General features: G+C 38.2%; 1 protein-coding gene across 9 annotated transcripts in view; it reads right to left on the bottom strand.

Moving 5' to 3' along the window:
* The window catches only part of LOC105484426 (dynamin 3), a 564,467-nt gene that overhangs the window by 278,445 nt on the left and 266,132 nt on the right, over positions 1–19,890 (bottom strand). For all 9 annotated transcript variants that reach the window (XM_071069595.1, XM_071069603.1, XM_071069594.1 and 6 more), the window contains one exon: positions 5,336–5,449. In XM_071069595.1, the coding sequence (XP_070925696.1) occupies positions 5,336–5,449 (114 nt within the window). The remainder of the gene's footprint in view (positions 1–5,335; positions 5,450–19,890) is intronic.

Below are 19,890 nucleotides of genomic sequence, written 5' to 3'. Positions count from 1 at the left end.
GAATAACATCAGATAGTTTATGTATGTAAAAAAATACACAACTATGATCATGCAGAATTTTAAGTAATATAAGTAGATTAAAGTTCAATATTTACTGGGACTTTTGTGAAAATATCTAAGTTTTGGCTAACTAAACAACTTAACGAAGGAGTGTGAATAGTGTTCACAGGGTCGACGCTGACCTTCTCCACCACAGGGAGTGTGCAGATCTGGTAGGAAATATGTACAATCTTAAGAGTATAAGTGAAACTAGAAAGAGAGCTGAATATTTCTATAACTTCTTGATCTCACAACTTTGGTCATCCAGGGATATAACTGTCATTTTGTTTCCTATTTCTGAAATTACATTTGTCATTTGTTATTGTTACAAAATAAAAACAATGCTAAGTAAATATCCCTATAAGGGAATTATATAATCTCCTTATCAAGTTATCCAAACACTTCAACCCACAAAAATGAGGCCTGTAATTTCTTAAGAGTCCAAAGAATGTCCTTATTTCAATGCAGATGTTGGGTTTTCCTCACTAGTATAAGGTTAGTAGATTTCCACTGGAAACGCCTATGTTGCATTCTGCTTGCCTAGGAGTAGCTCATTATGATATAAATCTTTACACACTGTGCTATAGAAATAGAATAAATATTGACAAAGTGCTTTTATTATACATAAATTAAGAGTCCCCTTTCTTCAGAGATTTGAATTATCTCTTAAAATTTACACATTTATGTACTTTTAAAACAAATTTCTCATTGGTTTTAAGAAAAAATAAGCTCTTTTCTACTTGACTCAGAGTCTCCCAGTCTCCTAAAATTCACATTTTAGACATAAGTTAAAGAAAAGCCATCATTTTTTTCAAGTCTGATTTTAAAGTATTAATGTAAAATTATCTAGATTAAAAATCCATTTCAAAAAACTTTTGATGTGATAGTTTCTGTTTTATTCTCACATCTTGCTTTTTACTAAATCCCTCTCCAAAACTGTACAACATATATGGGCAATGTATGAAAACAACATTGGGAAATTAATTTTCTGTTTAAATGATTTTCAATCCAGGAAGTCACATTTATATAATCAGAGGATAAAAAACAAACAAACAACAACAACAAAAAAACCAAAACAAAAACAAAAAACCACTAACCTTCAATGATGAAAATTAACAAAATTTAAGACAATTTAAGACAATCTACCTTTAATGGTAATTTTATTTTGTAATTCAATAATTTAATTTTGACACTTGATATGCCAGGATGTGATTAATTATTATGCTGCATTTATTCATTCATTTGCTCAGTGACACCTTTATTCAATCAATATTTAGTTAGTGCCTCCTATCAGTGCTGTGTTCCCTGGTGGTAGAACAGGGAACAAACAATGGCTCCTGGTCTCAAGAGGCTTACAGTTTGCTGCAACTCTTAGCATGTGTGATGAGTTGTTAATGTCAATTTTCACCTTCCAAAAACGTCTCTTAAATCCATTCATTTTTATCAAATTCCAACAACTCACCCCAGCCCAAGCTACCATTATCTATGCAGACCACAATAGATGTAGAAAGCGATAGCTTTCTAGTAACTCCCCAGTCCAGTTTTGCCCTCTTCCAATCCATTCTCCACAAGACAACCAAAGGAATCAGTAAATAATTCAAATCTTATCATGTGACTCTCCAGCTTAAAAACTTCAAAGACTTCTCATAATTCTTAACATCAAAATCCTCATCTTTAGAGTACCTTTCTCTTTTTGTTCCAGTCACACTGGACTTAATTACACTCCTTAAATTCATCAGGCTCAATCCTGCCTCAGAACGTTAACACAAACCTTCTCTGACCACCCAGTGTAAAGTACCCCCTACCTGTGTCCTCTATCCCAGACACTCTATGTCAACTCATCACTGGCTTTATTTTCTTCCTAGCCTGTAATCAGTATCTGATAGGTTTTCCTATTCATTTGTATGTTTGCTTTATTGGGAAAGAGTCTTCATAAGAATAGGTACCATAAATTCCTTGCTAATCATTTTATCCTTAGTGATTAGGACACTGCCTGGTACATAACAAGTGTTCAGAAAGTAATTGTTGGGAAATGTTCAGATGATTAAGAACATAGCACTGACACTTAGCACATAGCTAAGTTACTCATTCTCGTTGAGCCTCAATTCTTCATCTCTAAAATGGAGAATGTAAATAATGTGCTCAGTGAACTATAAATACTCAATAACTGTTAGTCATTATGGTGATGATCCTCCTCATTAAGATCATCACTGAGTTTGAATTGTGGTTGCAAGTAGCATTCCCCCTAGTCATTATACTTGCTTAAATCATGAAGGCCAGCTTTCAGTCTCAGTGATGATCTTAATGATGAGAACTTCCTATCTTGTTTCTTGAGGAAAAAGAAACAGAAGCTAGTGAATCAATCATAGCTGTGTGTAGCCCATAAATTTGCTACCTTGAACTTAAGTGTTCTGCACCCTCACCACCAGCTACTTGCCTGGACCATGGTCAGAGTTTCCAACCTGGTCTCCCTTCTTCCATGCTAGCCATCCCCACTCCCTCCACACATCCACCCCATCCCACTTATTATGCACAATCCAGCAGCCAGGGTAATCCTTCTAAACCATCAATCCAATCATGTCACAACCTGTTGGAACACTCCAGTCATTTTCAATTATCCTTGTAATAAAATCCAAATCATTGGGTAGGGACTGATAAGGTCCCCATCCACTGGTACCTCTGATTTTATCTCCTGCCTTTCTCCCCCACTGTTCCTATGTTACAGTCACAGACTTCCTGCTGGATCCCATCTCCAGGGTTTTTATACTTACTGTTCCCTCTACCTGGAATATTCTTCAACAAAATCTTCTGCACAGTGCATCACCTCAGTCTCTGCTCAAGTGGTACTTCCTTCCAATCACCCAAACCTAAAGACCCCTCCCCTATCACTTTCTAACTCAATGCCCCATTTTATTTTCTTAGGAGCATTTACTATCTGATATTGTATTACTATTCTACTTGCTTGTTAGCTCCATAGAGCAGTAACTATGTCATTTCCTCTTTCTTAAAATGATCTAAATGGATAAAACTACACTTTCCTAGAGTTTTTTCATCTAAATAATTCCATTTCAAGGATCATTTCCACTCTCCCCTGACCCCAACGACCTTCCACACTATACCCTGGTTATACACAGCACACAGAGTGGGACTGTTCATGGCACTTGGTTAATATTATAAGTGTGCATATTTATTTTCCATCTGTTGTAATCAAGTACTCATGAGGAAGCTACAAGGGCAGTGATTTTGTAAAGAATTATCCTGAATCTGGAGGAGAGGAGATGAGCCAATAACCATGAGCTCACTTCACTTCAAAGCTTCTTCCTTCCCTACAGGGAGCATCCTATACCTTCCAATGGACTTATTTTCAGGACTCACACAGCCAGACTAACGCCACACTCCAACAGCAGTAGCTACTCCAGAGTCTTCAGTGTCTCTGCTGCTAACACCCAGGAACATGTCAACGATGAGATGCCTGGAATTCATCTTCATAAGTCCTCTGTGGGATGAGGTTGGCTTGGACAACTCCAGGCATCTCTGGGATTCTTGCCTTTATTTGTGGTTGAAAGCATAGGCTCTGGAGCTCAACAGCCTGGGTTCAAATTTCTGCTTTGCCACCAACTAGCTGTGTGATTTTGGTAAGTTTGTTATCCTCACCAAGACTAAATGTTCTGCAATAAGGAAAATAGTCCTGTAAAAAAGACTTTTTTTAAAAAAAAAGTTTTGTTTTATTTGTAGTTTTCTCATCAACAATAGGAATAGTAGTAGTTAAGGCGGAATATGGTTAAATGAGTTAATTAATACATATAAAACACTAGCCATCATTATTATGATTCCTTAGTAAAATATTTTCTGTGGCCTTGTATAACTGAGAAAGGTCCCAAGGTTTACATGTATTTAAATGCACATAAATTATCATCTAAATCCTTGGAGTGAAAATATATCTAATAGAAGGTACCTTATTACAACTGAACAACAAAGAAGATCATCTATTTAGTGATTTTTACATCTAGGGGAGTGTCTCTGAGCTCCTCAAGCTATGTTAAAACTAGAGCTTCCCACAGAATGACAGAGATAGTTAAGCAGCCAGCACAGGAAAGAAACCATTGCTAACCCTCATACTATCACAATGACCAAATCTACTTTTGACTTTGGTCAATGACATAAAAATTTAAATACAAACTCTTAAATAGTATTTTGTTTGGACATTTCTACAGGATTTCATTTCCCTTATTGCAGAAAGTTTAGGGGCAATCAACCAATCATCCAATATTTTTCAACACACTATTACACACAGAGCTCTTGAGAAATGAAATGTACTATATAAGACATGAAACTTTTCCTCCAAGGAATGACAAAGGCACCCTGTAATGCTTTCAAAAGATGTCAGGCCAAGATAGGAAAAACCTTTAACTTTGAAATACATGCCCTTCGTGGCCACATGTAATTGAGAATCTCACCTGTACATTGTTTTGCTATCATGAGTATCCTTATCGAACGTTTGCATGCCGCATTATAAGTACCAAAAAATTATCAGGTCAGACCAGGGCTATTAAAACTTTCAAGACATAGTTTAATTTCTATCTGTGCTCCCTCACATTTAATGGTATCAATTTCTAGCACTTAAATGGCTCTGTAAGACTAATATGAGTTTTTTGTTTGCACTTTTATAGCTATCAAATTTAAATGAGCAGTAAGTCACAGGACCAAAATTATTAACATCTAACATGAACCAGAACACTATAATTACCATAATTCATGCTTTTACATAGATATCAAATTCTCAAAGAAAAAAATTTGTATAAACACTGATCTGAGACTCACTTGAAGACTAGTGATGTGGACATTCTCAAAAGCCTTTCATTTGAGACAGATGCCACAGGAACAATTCCAAAACGCTTTATTAACTCTGCATCAATATTATTAATTTCACTCTTAAAATGTTCTATTACCTTGGGTCTTTCAACACTTTCTTTAATGAAAGTTTTCACTGTACCAGTACATTGACATGATTATAAAGAAGGAGGTTTTCAACTTTGACACCTACCTCCATTTCTTCAGGTAAGCAAACATATGGTTACAGCAAAGAAATAAACAAAAAAGAAAAAGAAATTTGGTCGAATATTGTAAAAGTTTAAATCTATAAGAAAACAATAGTGCTTTTGAAAACAAACATTCCAAGCTTAATCTCACGGAAAGAGAACCACTGCTGTCTCAAAATTGCATAGTACAATAATATCAATTAATTTAAAATGAGAAACACTTTAACAAGAAAACTTTGTTACTCTCTGTGACTTACCTCATCATCTTTATACCAGGACAAGCTTTCCGCAGTAAGGACGAACCAGTATCCCTTCGAGCCCCCTTTCATGATGCCAATGTTGCTGATGGTGAGCCACCCCTTGCGAATCACCTACAAAAAAGCAGAAATCAGCAGAGGTGTTTAGTTTAACAAAAGCCAATGGAGATTAGATGCCTTGGAATAAGAGAAGTTAAAAACAAGATATTAATTGCAATAAAAATAGTATTTTCCCTCCAAACTCAACTTCTATTGAGTTATTCAAGAGAATTTATCTTCCGAAAGTGCAGATGAGTGAAGGGAAGTCTCTCCTGTCAATGAATGAAATAAAAATCTCAGACTCATTGATGGTGGAAGTGGAGTGACTGAAACAAGAATGAAGTGAGGCAAACTAATAGACTGTGTCAGGCCTGCTTATGGCATTGTTGCTACAATTAAAACATATTTGGTTGATTGGATGAACAATAGACTCTCCATATCCACTGTCCCTTCCCCACTTCCCGCGTACTGGCCCATTTGTTTGCCTGGTTTGCAGCTCATTAGGATTTCCACCAGAGACCTGGCAGCAAATGATGAAAAGAAGAAACTCAATTCAATCAATTAGCCCCTTGTTGGCCCTAAATAAGATTGATTGAGGGAGAAAGATGAAATAATAAACTAAGATGAAAAGTCTGGCGTTTTTAATAGTCTTAATTTACAATTTGAACAGCATATTGTAAAATTTCAAATCTATGAAGTTTAAATCTTCTGGTTGTTCTCTACCATATTATAAAACATGTAGCATTTTCATAAAATTTTTTAAACAGGTTTTACGTTCTAAAACATTAACAACTTGGATTATAGATTTAACAGAAATTATTTATAGATAAGTATTTATATGATTTAAGGAAAAATGTGAGGTTTTATTCCCCTCAGAATTATTGTGAAGTTAAATTCTGTTATCCAGATGCATCACTTACCATGTCCTCTATACAAGATAATTTTGTTGTCATAGAACTAGAAATGAAATGCTAAATGCAATTGGATGATATTGTTCTAAAGTCAAAAACTGTCCTACACTTAAATTTCTGTGTCCTACACAAAAACTGTCCTACACTTAAATTTCAGGATGCCAACATGTTGACATCCTGAAATATTTAAAAATTACTCATTGAAAAACTAATGAATGTCAGTTACTAAAGGAAGATGAAAATACCCTAATAATCAGATTTCATTTTTATATTGCTATTAACTTTTCTAGTTGAAGAAGGTAGGCCAATCCCAGAGAAAATTATGGAATAGACCAAGGTTCTCAACATTGTCTTCCAAGCCTCTCTCCACATTTCTAGCCCCTGTCACCCTTGATTCCCGGTTTCAGCATTGCCTTTGTGCCCAATTTCCATTTCAGTGTGCTGTTGCTTTTATAACCCCCATATAACATCCCTCTCTGGTCGGGGCTAATGCACTTTTCTCTATGGCTTTTTAACTCTCTACTAAACAAAGAACAGACTAATACTCAAAGTATGTGATACAGTTTAGCTATGTCCCCACCCAAATCTCATCTTGACTTTTAACTCCCACAATTCCCATGTGTCATGGGAGGAAACTGGTGGGAGGTTACTGAATTATGGGGGCAACTCTTTCCTGCACTGTTCTCGTGATAGTAAATGAGTCTCACGAGATCTGATGTTTTTAAAAGTGGGAGTTTCCCTGCACAAGCTCTCTTTTTGTCTGCTGCCATGCATGTAAGATGTGACTTGCCCCTCTTTCCCTTCCACCATGATTGTAAGGCCTCCCCAGCCACGTGGAACTGTAAGTCCATTAAACCTCTTTTTCTTCCCAGTCTTGGGTATGTCTTCATCACCAGCATGAAAACAGACTAATACAGTATGGTTTCTACCAGTTATATTACAATCATTCAAATGCTTTATAAAAATATAGATTCCTAGGCCACCTACCATTCCAAGTGAATCAGAATGCATATATATGAAACCCAAGAATCTATATTTTAATATGTTGCCAAGGTGATTCTTATTCACAATGAAGCTTGAAGCCCATGCATGCACACATACAATCAAAACTTTATTTTCCTTAGAGTAAATGGTCACATCTATTTAATAGTTTTCAGTAAGAAGGAGCTGGTTAAATTATTTCACACTAAGATCATTACCCACCCTACCAGGGCTTATAAGTAGCATGCTAATCATACCACTCAATGAAAATATACTAGTTACTTCATTTTATCAGAGATGCAGAGCAAGGGTACTGGCATCAGTATGTATAATAAATAAATATTAAATATGAATCTGAGCTGTTTTCTTATTTTCTAGTTAAAAATATATATCAGTAGATATCTTATTATAGCACCGTGCATTTCAATGGATCTTGCATGCTCCCTGGAACAGAGAAACTAGGTTATAAAAGCCATTGCAGTAACTCAAGTGAAATATGGCCAGGATATGAATTAAAGTCATGATGTATAAAGTTAAAAGGAAATGAACCTACTGAAGAAATATCTAGGAAGTAAAATCAACAGGATTTATGAGTGAATGAGAGTGGGATTAGTGAGGGGAAAGAACAGAACTAGGTAACAGTGCAGCCACTAGCCACTAACCACATATGGTGGTTGAGCCCTATTGACTAGTTGCCATTAAGATGTGCCATAAGTGTTCAAATAAACACTGAATTTTGAAAACTTAATAGAAGAAATAATGTAAAATATATCATTAATTTAAAACAATTATTACATGTCAAAATGTATTTAACATATATTGGGCTAAATAAAATTCATTGTAAAAATTAATTTCATCTGTTTCCTTTTGTTTTTTAATGTGGCTACCAGAAATTTTTTAATTACATATGTAGCTTCCATTATATTTTTATTGAACTGTATGCTGTTTTAGAATGATTCTGAAACTATCACAGCTACTAACTTTTAAAACCAACCATTCTAAAGTTCAGAAGGAATAGAGGAAGAAGACCCAGTTTGGGAAAGTGAAGGAGTTGATGAAGTCAGCAAAGGCCATCCTGACTTTGAGATAGCTGTAGGAAACACACATAGAGTGTGATCTGACCTCTGAAGCAAAAGGAAAAGGTTAGGACTGGAGGTATAGACTTGCAAGTCCTCAGCACATACACTGGTAGCAGTAAAACTCCAAGCAAAATAGCAGTGGTTCAAGATGGAATCCTGGGGGATTCCTGGAATCCTGGGATACCAACATTTCAGAGGTAGTCACAAGCGTCTGAAAAGGAATGTCAGAGAAACAAAAGCAATAAGGTCATGGAAGCCAAAGGCAAGGTGAATTTCAAGGAGTGTGAGGTTGGAAGTGTCAAATTCAGCACAGAAAGGGATATGACAGTACAATGCAGACATCACAGTGTCTTTAGCTATGCCAGTGTGGTGGTGGACAAGGAGTCAGAGTTCATTGGGTTGAAAAGTGAATGGGAAACAAAATCTGGAGACAGTGACTGGGGAGAGCTCTTCTCAGAGGAAGGTGGAAGACAGTTAAAACCAGAATAGGTCACAGGGCCAAAGAAGGTGATGGTGGTGATAGCTGTTTGGTTTTAAGTTTCTTTCTTTCTCTCTCTCCTTTCTTTCTTTCTTTAGTATGGGCAACAATTGAGCATGTTTTTTGATTAATAATTAGTAGAGAGGGCTGAGCACAGTGCTCACACCTGTAATCCCAGCCCTTTGGGAGGCTGAGGTGGGCATATCACAAGGTCAGGAGATCGAGACCATCCTGGATAACATGGTGAAACCCTCTCTCTACAAAAAATTAGCCCAGCGCGGTGGTGGGTACCTGTAGTCCCAAGCTACTCGGAAGGCTGAGGCAGGAGAATCACTCAAACATAGGAGGCAGAGGTTGCAGTGAGCCGAGATCACAACACTGCGCTCCAACCTGGGCAACAGAGCGAGACTCTGTCTCAAAAATAATAATAATAATAATAATAATAATAATAATAATTATTAGTAGAGAGTACGAGGTTGGTGATACAATAAAGAGGATACAAGGACAAAGATAGGAGTGGATAAGATGAACAGCAAAGAGAAGGGTCTAGCCTTGAACAGGAATAAAGTTGCCTCATCTTGTGAGGCCAGGGGAGGTTCAGAGAGTAAGGGTGGACATAAGTCCTTCGCGAGGAGCAGAATAGGAGGCTTAGGAAGGTTATATTTGATCTTTCCATTTCTGTTGACAAAGCAGACAAAATTATCTGGGAGAGTGAGAGTACAAAGTTGGAAGGAAGGCTTGAAGGTAGTGACATTGGGGCAACCAGTAGTTGAGTCAGAGTGGGTACAACTAGAATTCATTTTCTTAAATGGCTGAAAGCTGAGAATGAAGAACAAACTTGCAGGGACACGATCAGTGTAGTTGTGTTCTCTTTTCCAGCAGCACTTTGCACACCTGATGTAGAAGATAAGATGATAAATGGTTATTGATCCAGGGTTCTGAGTTTCTGAATCCAAGTGACCTAAGTATAGAAGTGTAACGATGTTGAAGGTTTTAGGTAAGAAAGTAATTCAGGTGATCATCCATTCAATCTAGGTCAAGCAGAGAAATAAGGTCAGGAGCTGCCAGTGGAGAGGTAGAAAATGAGAAGATAAAAGGAATAAGAGTCCAATGAAGTTAGGAAAAAAAAAAGCAGATACCGTGTAAATGAAGACAAGATGGAGTTTTCAGAGTTTAAGCTGACGTGATGCTAAATAAATTGCCTGATCTTACTGGCACTATTAGATTCATTCCTCAAAGATGCACCACTATTTCTAGAAGCATTTAATGTTGTACCTGAAAAGGATATTTATTAAACATCATCTAGTCCAGTGGGTTTAGTCAACTGAGCTACAGGACAATTATGTTACTAATAACAGTTAAAATTTTCAAAGAATTGACATAAAAATAATTAGAATATATTTAAGATTATTCCTGTGACATAATATCACTTGCAATGCAATGTGCTTTCTAATTTGAAGAGAAAAAGAAGATTACAGCTGCCATGTTGTGAAGAAACATGACCTACATCCCTTACCAGGTACCAATGGAAGTGAGTTTAGCACTGGATGCTGTCAGGAATTAAGCTGCCATCATAAAAAGGTTAAGAAGCACTAATCCAATCCCAGCCCTTCCTTTTATAATAAAGGAAGCACATCTGCCACAAATGGACTTGTTTTTCTGATAACAATCGCTCAAAATAGGATTTTAGATATAACAATTCTTACTTTTTCACTAAGGAATTGAGAGAGAGAAGCCACGAACTCAAAGTAAAACAATGGAATGAGATAAGAAAAGGCAAACATTCAAGAAAAATGGTCAGACCACAAGGAGTAAGACCACTAGGGGGAAATTAATAAAAAGAAAAAAAAAAAGGAAAGTATGTGGGGACAGAAGTTAAAGACTAAATAACATTTGAAAAGAATGCCAAGACAAATAGGATTAGTGGTAGAGGCCCTTCACAAAGAAAGATACAATATAAAATGTTAATTTTATATTCAAATTTAAAACTGCCAAAATAAATCTATCGATCTTCATTACAATAGCCACTTACATCTTCTTAGTATTTGAATATCAAATTCTGTTTTGAGTATTCGAGTAAATAAGAACAAGCAAACCCATAATTACATGACCAGAAAGGACCTTGAGAGCTAAAAGGGCATGTTCTCATTTGTTCAGCTGGAGACAAACTGTTTTTTAAAATTTATTGCCCATAAATATCACTCAAGCTTCTTTTGCCAAATAGGAAAACTTTGAAAGCAACTGCAAGACCAGCAATAGCAAGAGTGGAACAGCCCAGCCTCTTCTCTTGGTGATGAGCCTACCCTAAGAGAATATGTGTTCTGTTAGTTTCCTCCATGCTATGAGAAAACAAGTTTTGTCAAGGTCGGCAAAACCTGTACGTTACGGGTAGGTTCAGACCCCAACATCTGGCTGACATACTGGATCATAAAATTAATACAGAGACAAGGAATAAAATCATGAGAAGACAAAAGTACATGTGGAAGAGTTCTAGTGTGGCCAAGGTCTTGAACCCTCTGAGCAGGGGGTTTGACCTTGACCTTGCTTATGGTCGACCATGCAAGTTTTTTTCAGCTATGCAGCTGTCTTTTTTTTTTTTTAACTGCAGCAGCCTAGATAAAGGTTGTAATCCATGCACCATTTGATAGTTTGATCTTGGTAGATTACAAAACTTATATCTAGACTTTCTCAGTAGATGAGCAGCTGCTTTTATAAAGGTAGTTCACATACTTCAGAGCCTACCTGGCCAAATGCTGGGGAGCTGCATGTGCTCCCCGAAGGCAATGGACAGTCCAGTTACCCAGTTGGTTAGGAAAGATCTACCTTTGCAAGCACAGGCATACTCAGGATACAGGTTACCTGTCCTTGAATTCGGCTAGCAGACTCATTTCTAAGGCATGCCTAAGACAGAGATTTAACTACAGGGAAAAGAGTCTTCCCATTTACAGGCCTGGCAGGCCTCAGGAGGTGAACTAAATTTCCTAATTTTATACTATAAGGTAGCTGAGGTCTGTATGTACCACAATGCACTCTATAGGTTATGGTGTTAACCGTTAGAGCCAGGCCTAGGAAGGAAGGGTTACATCAGCTGCTGTCAGTGCCATTCTGTGCTCTGGGCCAGGGCAAGAAGGGAACTGTGGAGAGTTAACCTCAATTGGTGTGGCTTATTTACAGACTAAGGGTCTCCCTCACCCCACTCACTCTTCTCCTAAGCACACATTCTGAAGCTGGCTCTGGATTCATGAGATAGAGGGGAGAATGTCTCCTCAGGAAGCCTAGGCTTCTTAGACCTATAAATTTTGCAACAGGAGGCAGGAGGAGAAATGCAAAGGAAAAAGGAAAGTAAAAATTAGGGGGTTTTGAATATGCTGCATGGAGAAGGAAGGTAACTGAAAAATATCCTGGTGGGTAACTGGAGTTGTGGACCCTGCAAATTCCTGAATTTTGCAATAGACAGCCATGTTTCAAGTGTCCTTCTCCAAGAGTATGCATATTGATGGCGTTCTCCCTTGATGGTAAATGTACGGTGGCAAAGCTAACTTCTTAAAAACGCCTTTGGGAATGTAATCCTTGAACTTTTGTATCTAGGAACTTGACAGTAGGAGAAGATTCATATTCACATTGAGGAGGGGGTTCACAAAATTCCCATGTTTATTTTGTTGATATTTTATTACTAATGTGTATTAATGATTTCATTTGATCATTGCAGAATTTTCTGATAAGCTATAGAAACAGCATGTCTGAACATAATTTGAAACAAGAAATAAGAAGCAAACACATACCCTTGTGCATAGGCTGGCCTTGAAGTGGATTCTACAAATGCACTGCTTTGACCCCTTTCGGAAGCTTCTGTCCATTAGTGGTGCTAAGAGGATGCCCATAGGAGCCACGATTAGCTTTGGGGGAGTGGTATCAAGAAGGTAGAAGCAGAACTGATAGAGTGTTGACTTCTTACCTCAAAGAGGGATAGCCACAGTCCTGGTTGGTCACCAGAATAAGGATTAAACCCAATGGAATAAAAGGTGGGAGAAGATGAAGTAATACTGCTGAGGGTTGAGGAATGGAGAGGCACTCCTGTTGTTTCCTCACTCAGTCCCCCCAAGGAGGAGTAAAGTGACTTCTCACATTGATCTGGATGGATAAACAGGGAAGTGTAGTCCCAGGCCTGTCTTTCCCCCATTCTTGCCCCCATTCATCAAGGGAACTCTCCTGCCCACAGAGGGTGTGTGCTCTAACAGTGGAAGGAAGAGGGTCATGCCTGCAGTTTTCAGGGGCAAGTTCAATTCAGGAAAGTGTTCAAAAGTCACTCTCACCTAAGACACTTAATAGTCAGTCATCCAGTATTTCCTAAATGCCTATGATGGATCAGGCACTGTGCCAGGTGCCCTGGCACCAGAAACACAAGTGAGGACCACCACAAATACTCCCAGGTATGACTTTTAAGTGGCCAGCTATATGGTAGAAAATAGATTTTCACATCTGATGAACTAATGCTATGACAGGGATAAAGAAGTTGTGAAAACAAGAAGATAAGATGAAGTATATATAAAGGAATTTAAAGAATAGTGAAATTGAGACACAAAATAATCAAATATTTGATGAAAATTATTTTTCTTTGTTTTCAAGACTCTACAAAATCAATTTGTTCCTAATATGAATGAATTGGCTAAGTGACTTTTTTACATTTGGATGTTACTTCATGGTTTTAACCTTCTAGGAAATGAGAGTTTCCTAAGTATCTAAAATAGGCAAAGATATAATTTGACTCCATTTTTAGAAATTCAGGAATAGTAACAATGGCTAACATTTACTAAATATTACTCAGTGCCAAGCACTATGCTAAGAGCTTCACATACATTATTTCTTTTAATCCACATAATAATCCTATGAGGGAGGGAACATTTTCCTTCCTGATAGGCGAGGAAAATAAGATTGCACTTCCGTTTAACCGACAAATCCATGTTTGTCATTAACAGGCCTTCCTTGTAGGAGTTTCCGTACTGTTTGCCATTTTACTCCAATTTGCAGAGCATGCTTAGAGGATTCAACACTTGAATAAAATAAAACCTCTCTGGTGAACTGATTTCAGAACCCCCACCCTTAACCCACACACATGCAAGGATGTTGGCTACAGTATGGCATCTAATGGCAAGCAATTAGAAGCAACTCATTTTCCTAACAGGAAACTGATTAACAGGTTGTGGCATAATCCTCTGATGTTAAATTAAGCTAAACAAAAATACCTAGTACATGATGTGAGAAAAATATTTTTGCCAGCATGTGCTAATAGTGGGCAGAACCCTAGAGTCAGACTAACTGGGACTGGCTCCTGGTTTCAGTAGTTGCTGCCTGGGTGACACTGGGTCAGTTAAAGGGAACAACCTCCCTTTGCTTCAATTTCTTCATATGTAACATGGAATAATAATAGTAATACCTTAATGTAGAGTTGTTACGAGGATCATATGAGCTAATATACATAAAAGATTTGGATTAGTACCTATTAGTATTATATATATGCTATTATCTCAGTTATGTTTGTTATTGTAAGGACAGAAAAAAAAATTGTAATATATACCAAAATGATAGCTATGATTGAAACTTGATGGTAAAATATAAAGTTCTATTTATTTCCTCCTTTCATTTCCCTGTATTTTTCCTATTTTCCTATAATACTCAGGTTATTAAATAAGTAAGTTGGCATCACATTATTGCTTGTTTAAAAGAGGCAATTTCTTGAGATTCCCTTTAATGTATAATGAACACAGCATGTTGGAAAAAACTGAAACAGATTATAAGCAACCTAGTGGTGAAATAACCTAAGAGCACAACATAAAAAGAAAGCATTCTGAAGTAGTATATGGGAAATCACTGTGATGAAAGAAGCTTGACTATTTTAAAGAAGGAACTGACTGGATTGACTGAAAACATTAATAGTGTTCAATAAAAGCTGACTGAAAATAAGGAACCAATATTTAATATTCATATCAAACCTAAGCTTATTAAAATGTAGCTGCCAAAAAAAATTAATAACTTTCTGGTTCCCTGGTTCCTCTGTAAATCCCAACCTCTACCTAATAACACAGGCATAAGTTTAAATTATAACCATCTAACAAAGATTTTGTAAATCAAACAGAACTCCAAGTTACTGTTTTGCAAAAGAACTTCATCACACAACTGAAGGAGCCCCTTTCTCACTTTTTTCTGGACTTCCCAAATCTACAATGACTATGTCTATGGTGCCTTCCTCATCATCCACTCATTCTGCCCTGCAAAAGCACCAGAAACCTCTTCTCAGTGAGTTTGGCTTCCAAAACATTAGCCTATGCTCACATAATGAGGGCATTTTTTATGCCTTGTGGCTTACTGGGCTTCCGTACTATCTTGATTCTTAAAATTATTTCTGAAGATTTGTTTCTCTTCTTATTGTTTCCCAGAATTTGCTCAAATGCCTGCATATGCATTATTTTGGCCACATGTACAGTTATTTCTAAGAGTTCACTAAGAGTGAGCTGTTTATTCTCAGAGTTTACTCACCTAAACCACTATAAGATCCAGGCTATTAACCATGATGAAAATCAGGGCTCTCGTTTTTTTCACTTTTTTCCTGTGTATCTTTTCCATGTGCAGAGCTTCCTTTGAAGTTAATGGGCCCTCCATGTGGAAGGGATTCCAAATGATACAAAACAGAATGAGAACTAAGCCTGTCATCTATTTCTCACATTCAAGGACAAAAATACACACACATAGGAAAAAATACCTCACAATTATCAAGGCCTGAATAAAATGTGGATGTTTACTAAAAATAATCCAGAGTGCTTATTTAACAGAAGAAGACAAAACACCTTAGTAAATATTTATTAATTATTTAATAGAAAGTTAGTGAGCACCTTAGATGTGTCAGAAAGCATACTGGAAATACAAGAATAAACCAAGGAAACAGTAACACACATACACACAAAGGCACAGTCCTCAACCTTCATGAAGCTTATAGACTAACGAGAGAGTAGGCACTAAACAAAGTCTCACACAGATAAATGTAAAATTATAACTCTGGTTGGTGCTGCTAAGAAGTGATTCCTTATGTGAAGCATACTCTGACCTGCAGCAGGTATAAGAAAAGGCGTACTTGAAGTGTTCAGCACTTGAGCTGAAATGAAGAGTGTGGGGCAGGAGTGGGAGAGGGAGAGGCAAACTCAGTGTGGCCACTCTTTCTAAAGCAAGAGGGAGCCTCCTACCAGGCGCGCCCAGAGGAGAGGCAAACAACACTTAGTCATGTAATTTATGTGAAGAAATTTGGTCCTTATCCTGAGAGAAATGGGAAGCCTTTCAAGTATTTAAAGTAGGGTAGCAATATGAGATTTTGATACGGTTTGGCTGTGTCCCCACGCAAATTTCATCTTGAATTGTAGCTCCTATAATACCCTCATGTCGTGGGAGGGACTCAGTGGGAGATAATTGAATCACGAGGGATGGGTCTTTCCCATGCTGTTCTCCTGATAGTGAATACGTTTCATGAGATCTGATGGTTTTATAAAGGGGAGGTCCCCTACACATGCTCTCTCTTGCCTGCCACCATGTGACTTTGCACCTCATTCGTCTTCTGTCATGATTGTGAAGGCCTCCCCAGCCACGTGGAACTGTGACTCCATTAAACCTCTTTTTCTTTGTAATTTACCCAGTCTCGAGTATGTCTTTATTAGCAGTGTGAGAACAGACTAATACATACTTGTCCATGAAAAGTTATTTTCTAGCTCTGGCTTGGTGAAGAGATTCGAGAGAGGAAAAAGGATACAGGGTGATCGATAGTTGACTATTGCAGAATCCTACATTATAAATGACGACAACTTTGACCAAAGTTTTAGAAATGAACATATGGAGATGTGAACAAATTTGAAGAATATTTAGAAAGAGAAGTTAGTATGACAATGATAAATTGGATATGGAAGATGAGAGAGAATGGGGCGTGGAAGATGACTCCCGAGGTCTACGTTTAAGAAACTAAACAGACTGTGGAGGCACATTCATGGAGAAAGAGTAGGCAGACTATGTTTAGGGAGTGGAGGAGTCGTAAGTTCAGTCTGGACATGTCAAAATGTGAACATGTGAAATAGACCATTGACTGTAAAGATGTCTGGATCAGATATGCAAATTTGTGAATTGTTGTTTGCCGATGTAAATAAAACTGTGGGTGTGAAAAAAGTGACTTAAAATGAGCATTTGAGTGAGAAAAGAAGAGGGCCCAGGACTGAGCCCTGATGGAAGCCAACGTGCAATGTCTGGGAGGAGAGGATGGACCCATGAAGGAAACTGAGGCAGGGCTAGAAGAGAGAACAGAGAATACTACAGAAATGAATGAAAGAGAATGTCTCAATAAGGTGAAAGGATTGAAAGGTCAAATGCCACTGTAAGGTCAAACGTAAAATTTTTTTCACTGGTTTTAAGGTTACTGAAGAGAGAATATTAAAAATATTAAACAACTGGCCAGGTGTGGTGACTCACGCCTGTCATCCTAGCACTTTGGGAGGCCGAGGCAGGCAGACCACCTGAGGTCAGGAGTTCGAGACCAGCCTGACCAGTATGGAGAAATCCCATCTCTACTAAAAATACAAAATTAGCTGGGTGTGGTGGTGCATGCCTCTAACCCCAGCTACTCAGGAGGCTGAGGCAGGAGAATCACTGGAACCTGGGAGGCGGAGGTTTTGGTGAGCCAAGATTGCGCCATTGCACTCCAGCCTGGGCAACAAGAGTGAAATTCTGTCTCAAAAAAAAAAGTTAACAACTAGTATGACATCAGTCTGACCAATCCCCAAAGGTGCTGGGGTCACAGTGCTAAAGCAGGGTACCAAAGGTTCCCTTCTGTGCCAGGCCTTTGTCTTTAGTCTCTGGACAGAGGGGAGGATGGAGGGACTCAGAGAGGAGCTTCACCATCTCTGATGAGAGAGGGGCATTTGCAGGAGCAGCCAGCTGTAACTGGTCTGAAAGCATTAAATATGAGAAAAACCATTCTGGCTCTGCTGATGCATACTGGCTGGGGAACACCACTAAGTGTTGTTGCTGTGGCCTGATGCAGAGGGGGAGCGCCGAATTAGAATGGGCGGATGACAGAGGTGAAATTTTCCCATGTGAGTCTGATTTCATATGATGAATCAATATTTTGTCAGCATGTTCCAGATGCAGAAAAAAAAATTATTCCAAAATTGCAAAAGAAGAAGAAAAAAAACACACACACACAAGAATTGGACAATGAAGAAAACATATCAGAGAATCAGTTTTAAAAGACTTCCTGGAAATTTTGGTCCCTGTAGGGAAGCAACAAGATGTGCTGTCATTCATTCAAATTAAAGCTATAGAGCAATTTATCAATGTCAAATAATGAGAATGGCTGACAAATTTTAAGGTTTTGGGTTCCTAAGACAGTCTAGAAAAATTTATTTACCCTATTACACCTCTGAAAAAGAGTACCAATAGTATTACTAAGGAGATGCTCACACACTCAGGTATTAAATAAGTGTTAGTAGCCAATCCTTCAGAGAGAACCCACTACCATAAATACTGACGTTCTAGGGAAAAATGCATGCATAGATCTAATGTAGAATCCCAGTTTTAAATCTCTTCCAATGTGAAGGAATCAAGGACCTTCCTTCCTCACCTTTGATTGTTCTGTGGATTTTGGCGTGCAGGATGTGAGGATATAGACACCATTAAGCAAATAGCTGTGGGTGACTGAGGCTTTCACCTTGTGCAAACCACAAACATACTTTCCTGTCAGTTTGGTTAACCCCGTGCACTTTAGTCTCGAGGTCCTGAGGAGTGACTTACCAACTCCCCTGTTCAGTGCCACAATCTCTTATGTATGACCCAGTTGTCTTTCCTCCTAGCAAGCAAGAGAACACACTTCATAACTTCTAACTTGCCCTTATGTATCACTACCTTTTTCAGTGTTTCTAAGGATTTAGCTGCTAGTAATTACTAGGGGACAAAATAAAATAACTCATTCCTAAAAACAATCTCTTTCTCCTCTCTCCACTTCAAACACAATTCAGCTTTCAGAGAAAGATCAAAGATGATATCTGTGGGACCCTGATTCACTATTAGTCCATTTTCACGCTGCTGATAAAGACATACCTAAGACTAGGATGAAAAAGAAGTTTAAATGGACTTACAGTTCCACATGGTTGGGAAGGCCTCAGAATCACAGTGGGAGATGAAAGGCACTTCTTACATGGTGGTGGCAAGAAAAAAAATGAGGAAGAAGCAAAAGCAGAAACCCCTGATAAACCCATCAGATTTCGTGAGACTTACTCATTATCATGAGAACAGGATGGGAAAGACTGGCCCCAGTGGTTCAATTACCTCCCCCTGGGTCCCTCCCACCACACGTGGGAATTCTGAGAGATACAATTCAGGGTGAGATTTGCATGGAGACACAGCCAAACCATATCCGTCACAAAGACTAAATATAAGAGCCATGCACATATAAAAGAAAATGCCAACATTCTGATATTCTAAAATAGAGAGAGGGCTTAGGTCTCAGTGAAGACTTTTTTTTTTTTTTTTTTGAGATGAGATGTAGTTTTGCTCTTGTTACCCAGGCTGGAATGCAATGGCGTGATCTTGGCTCACCGCAACCTCCACCTCCCAGGTTCAAGCGACTCTCCTGCCTCAGCCTCCCAAGTAGCTGGGATTACAAGCATGCACCACCACGCCTGGATAATTTTGTATTTTTAGAAGAGACAGGGTTCCTCCATGTTGGCTAGGCTGGTCTCAAACTCCTAACCTCAGGTGATCCGCCCACCTCAGCCTCCCAAAGTGATGGGAATACAGGTATGAGCCACCACGTCCAGCCCAGTGAAGACTTTTAAGTAGCTGATGGGACTGAGGCAGGGTTTCTCAAAGTATGTTCTAAGAAATGCCATTTAAGACAGACATTCCAGGAAAAAAGTTTTCATGACTAAAAAGGTTATGGAATTCCTGCAATACCATACAGTCTTCTCTCACATACACAACGCACAATCTTCTATCAAAAATGCTGAGAAGTACCAAGATAAACACACCTTTTAACTTTGC

The sequence above is a fragment of the Macaca nemestrina genome, chromosome 1 (assembly GCF_043159975.1).
Source record: "Macaca nemestrina isolate mMacNem1 chromosome 1, mMacNem.hap1, whole genome shotgun sequence".
Lineage (NCBI taxonomy): Eukaryota > Metazoa > Chordata > Mammalia > Primates > Cercopithecidae > Macaca > Macaca nemestrina.
This window is presented reverse-complemented; position numbering and strand designations above follow the sequence as displayed.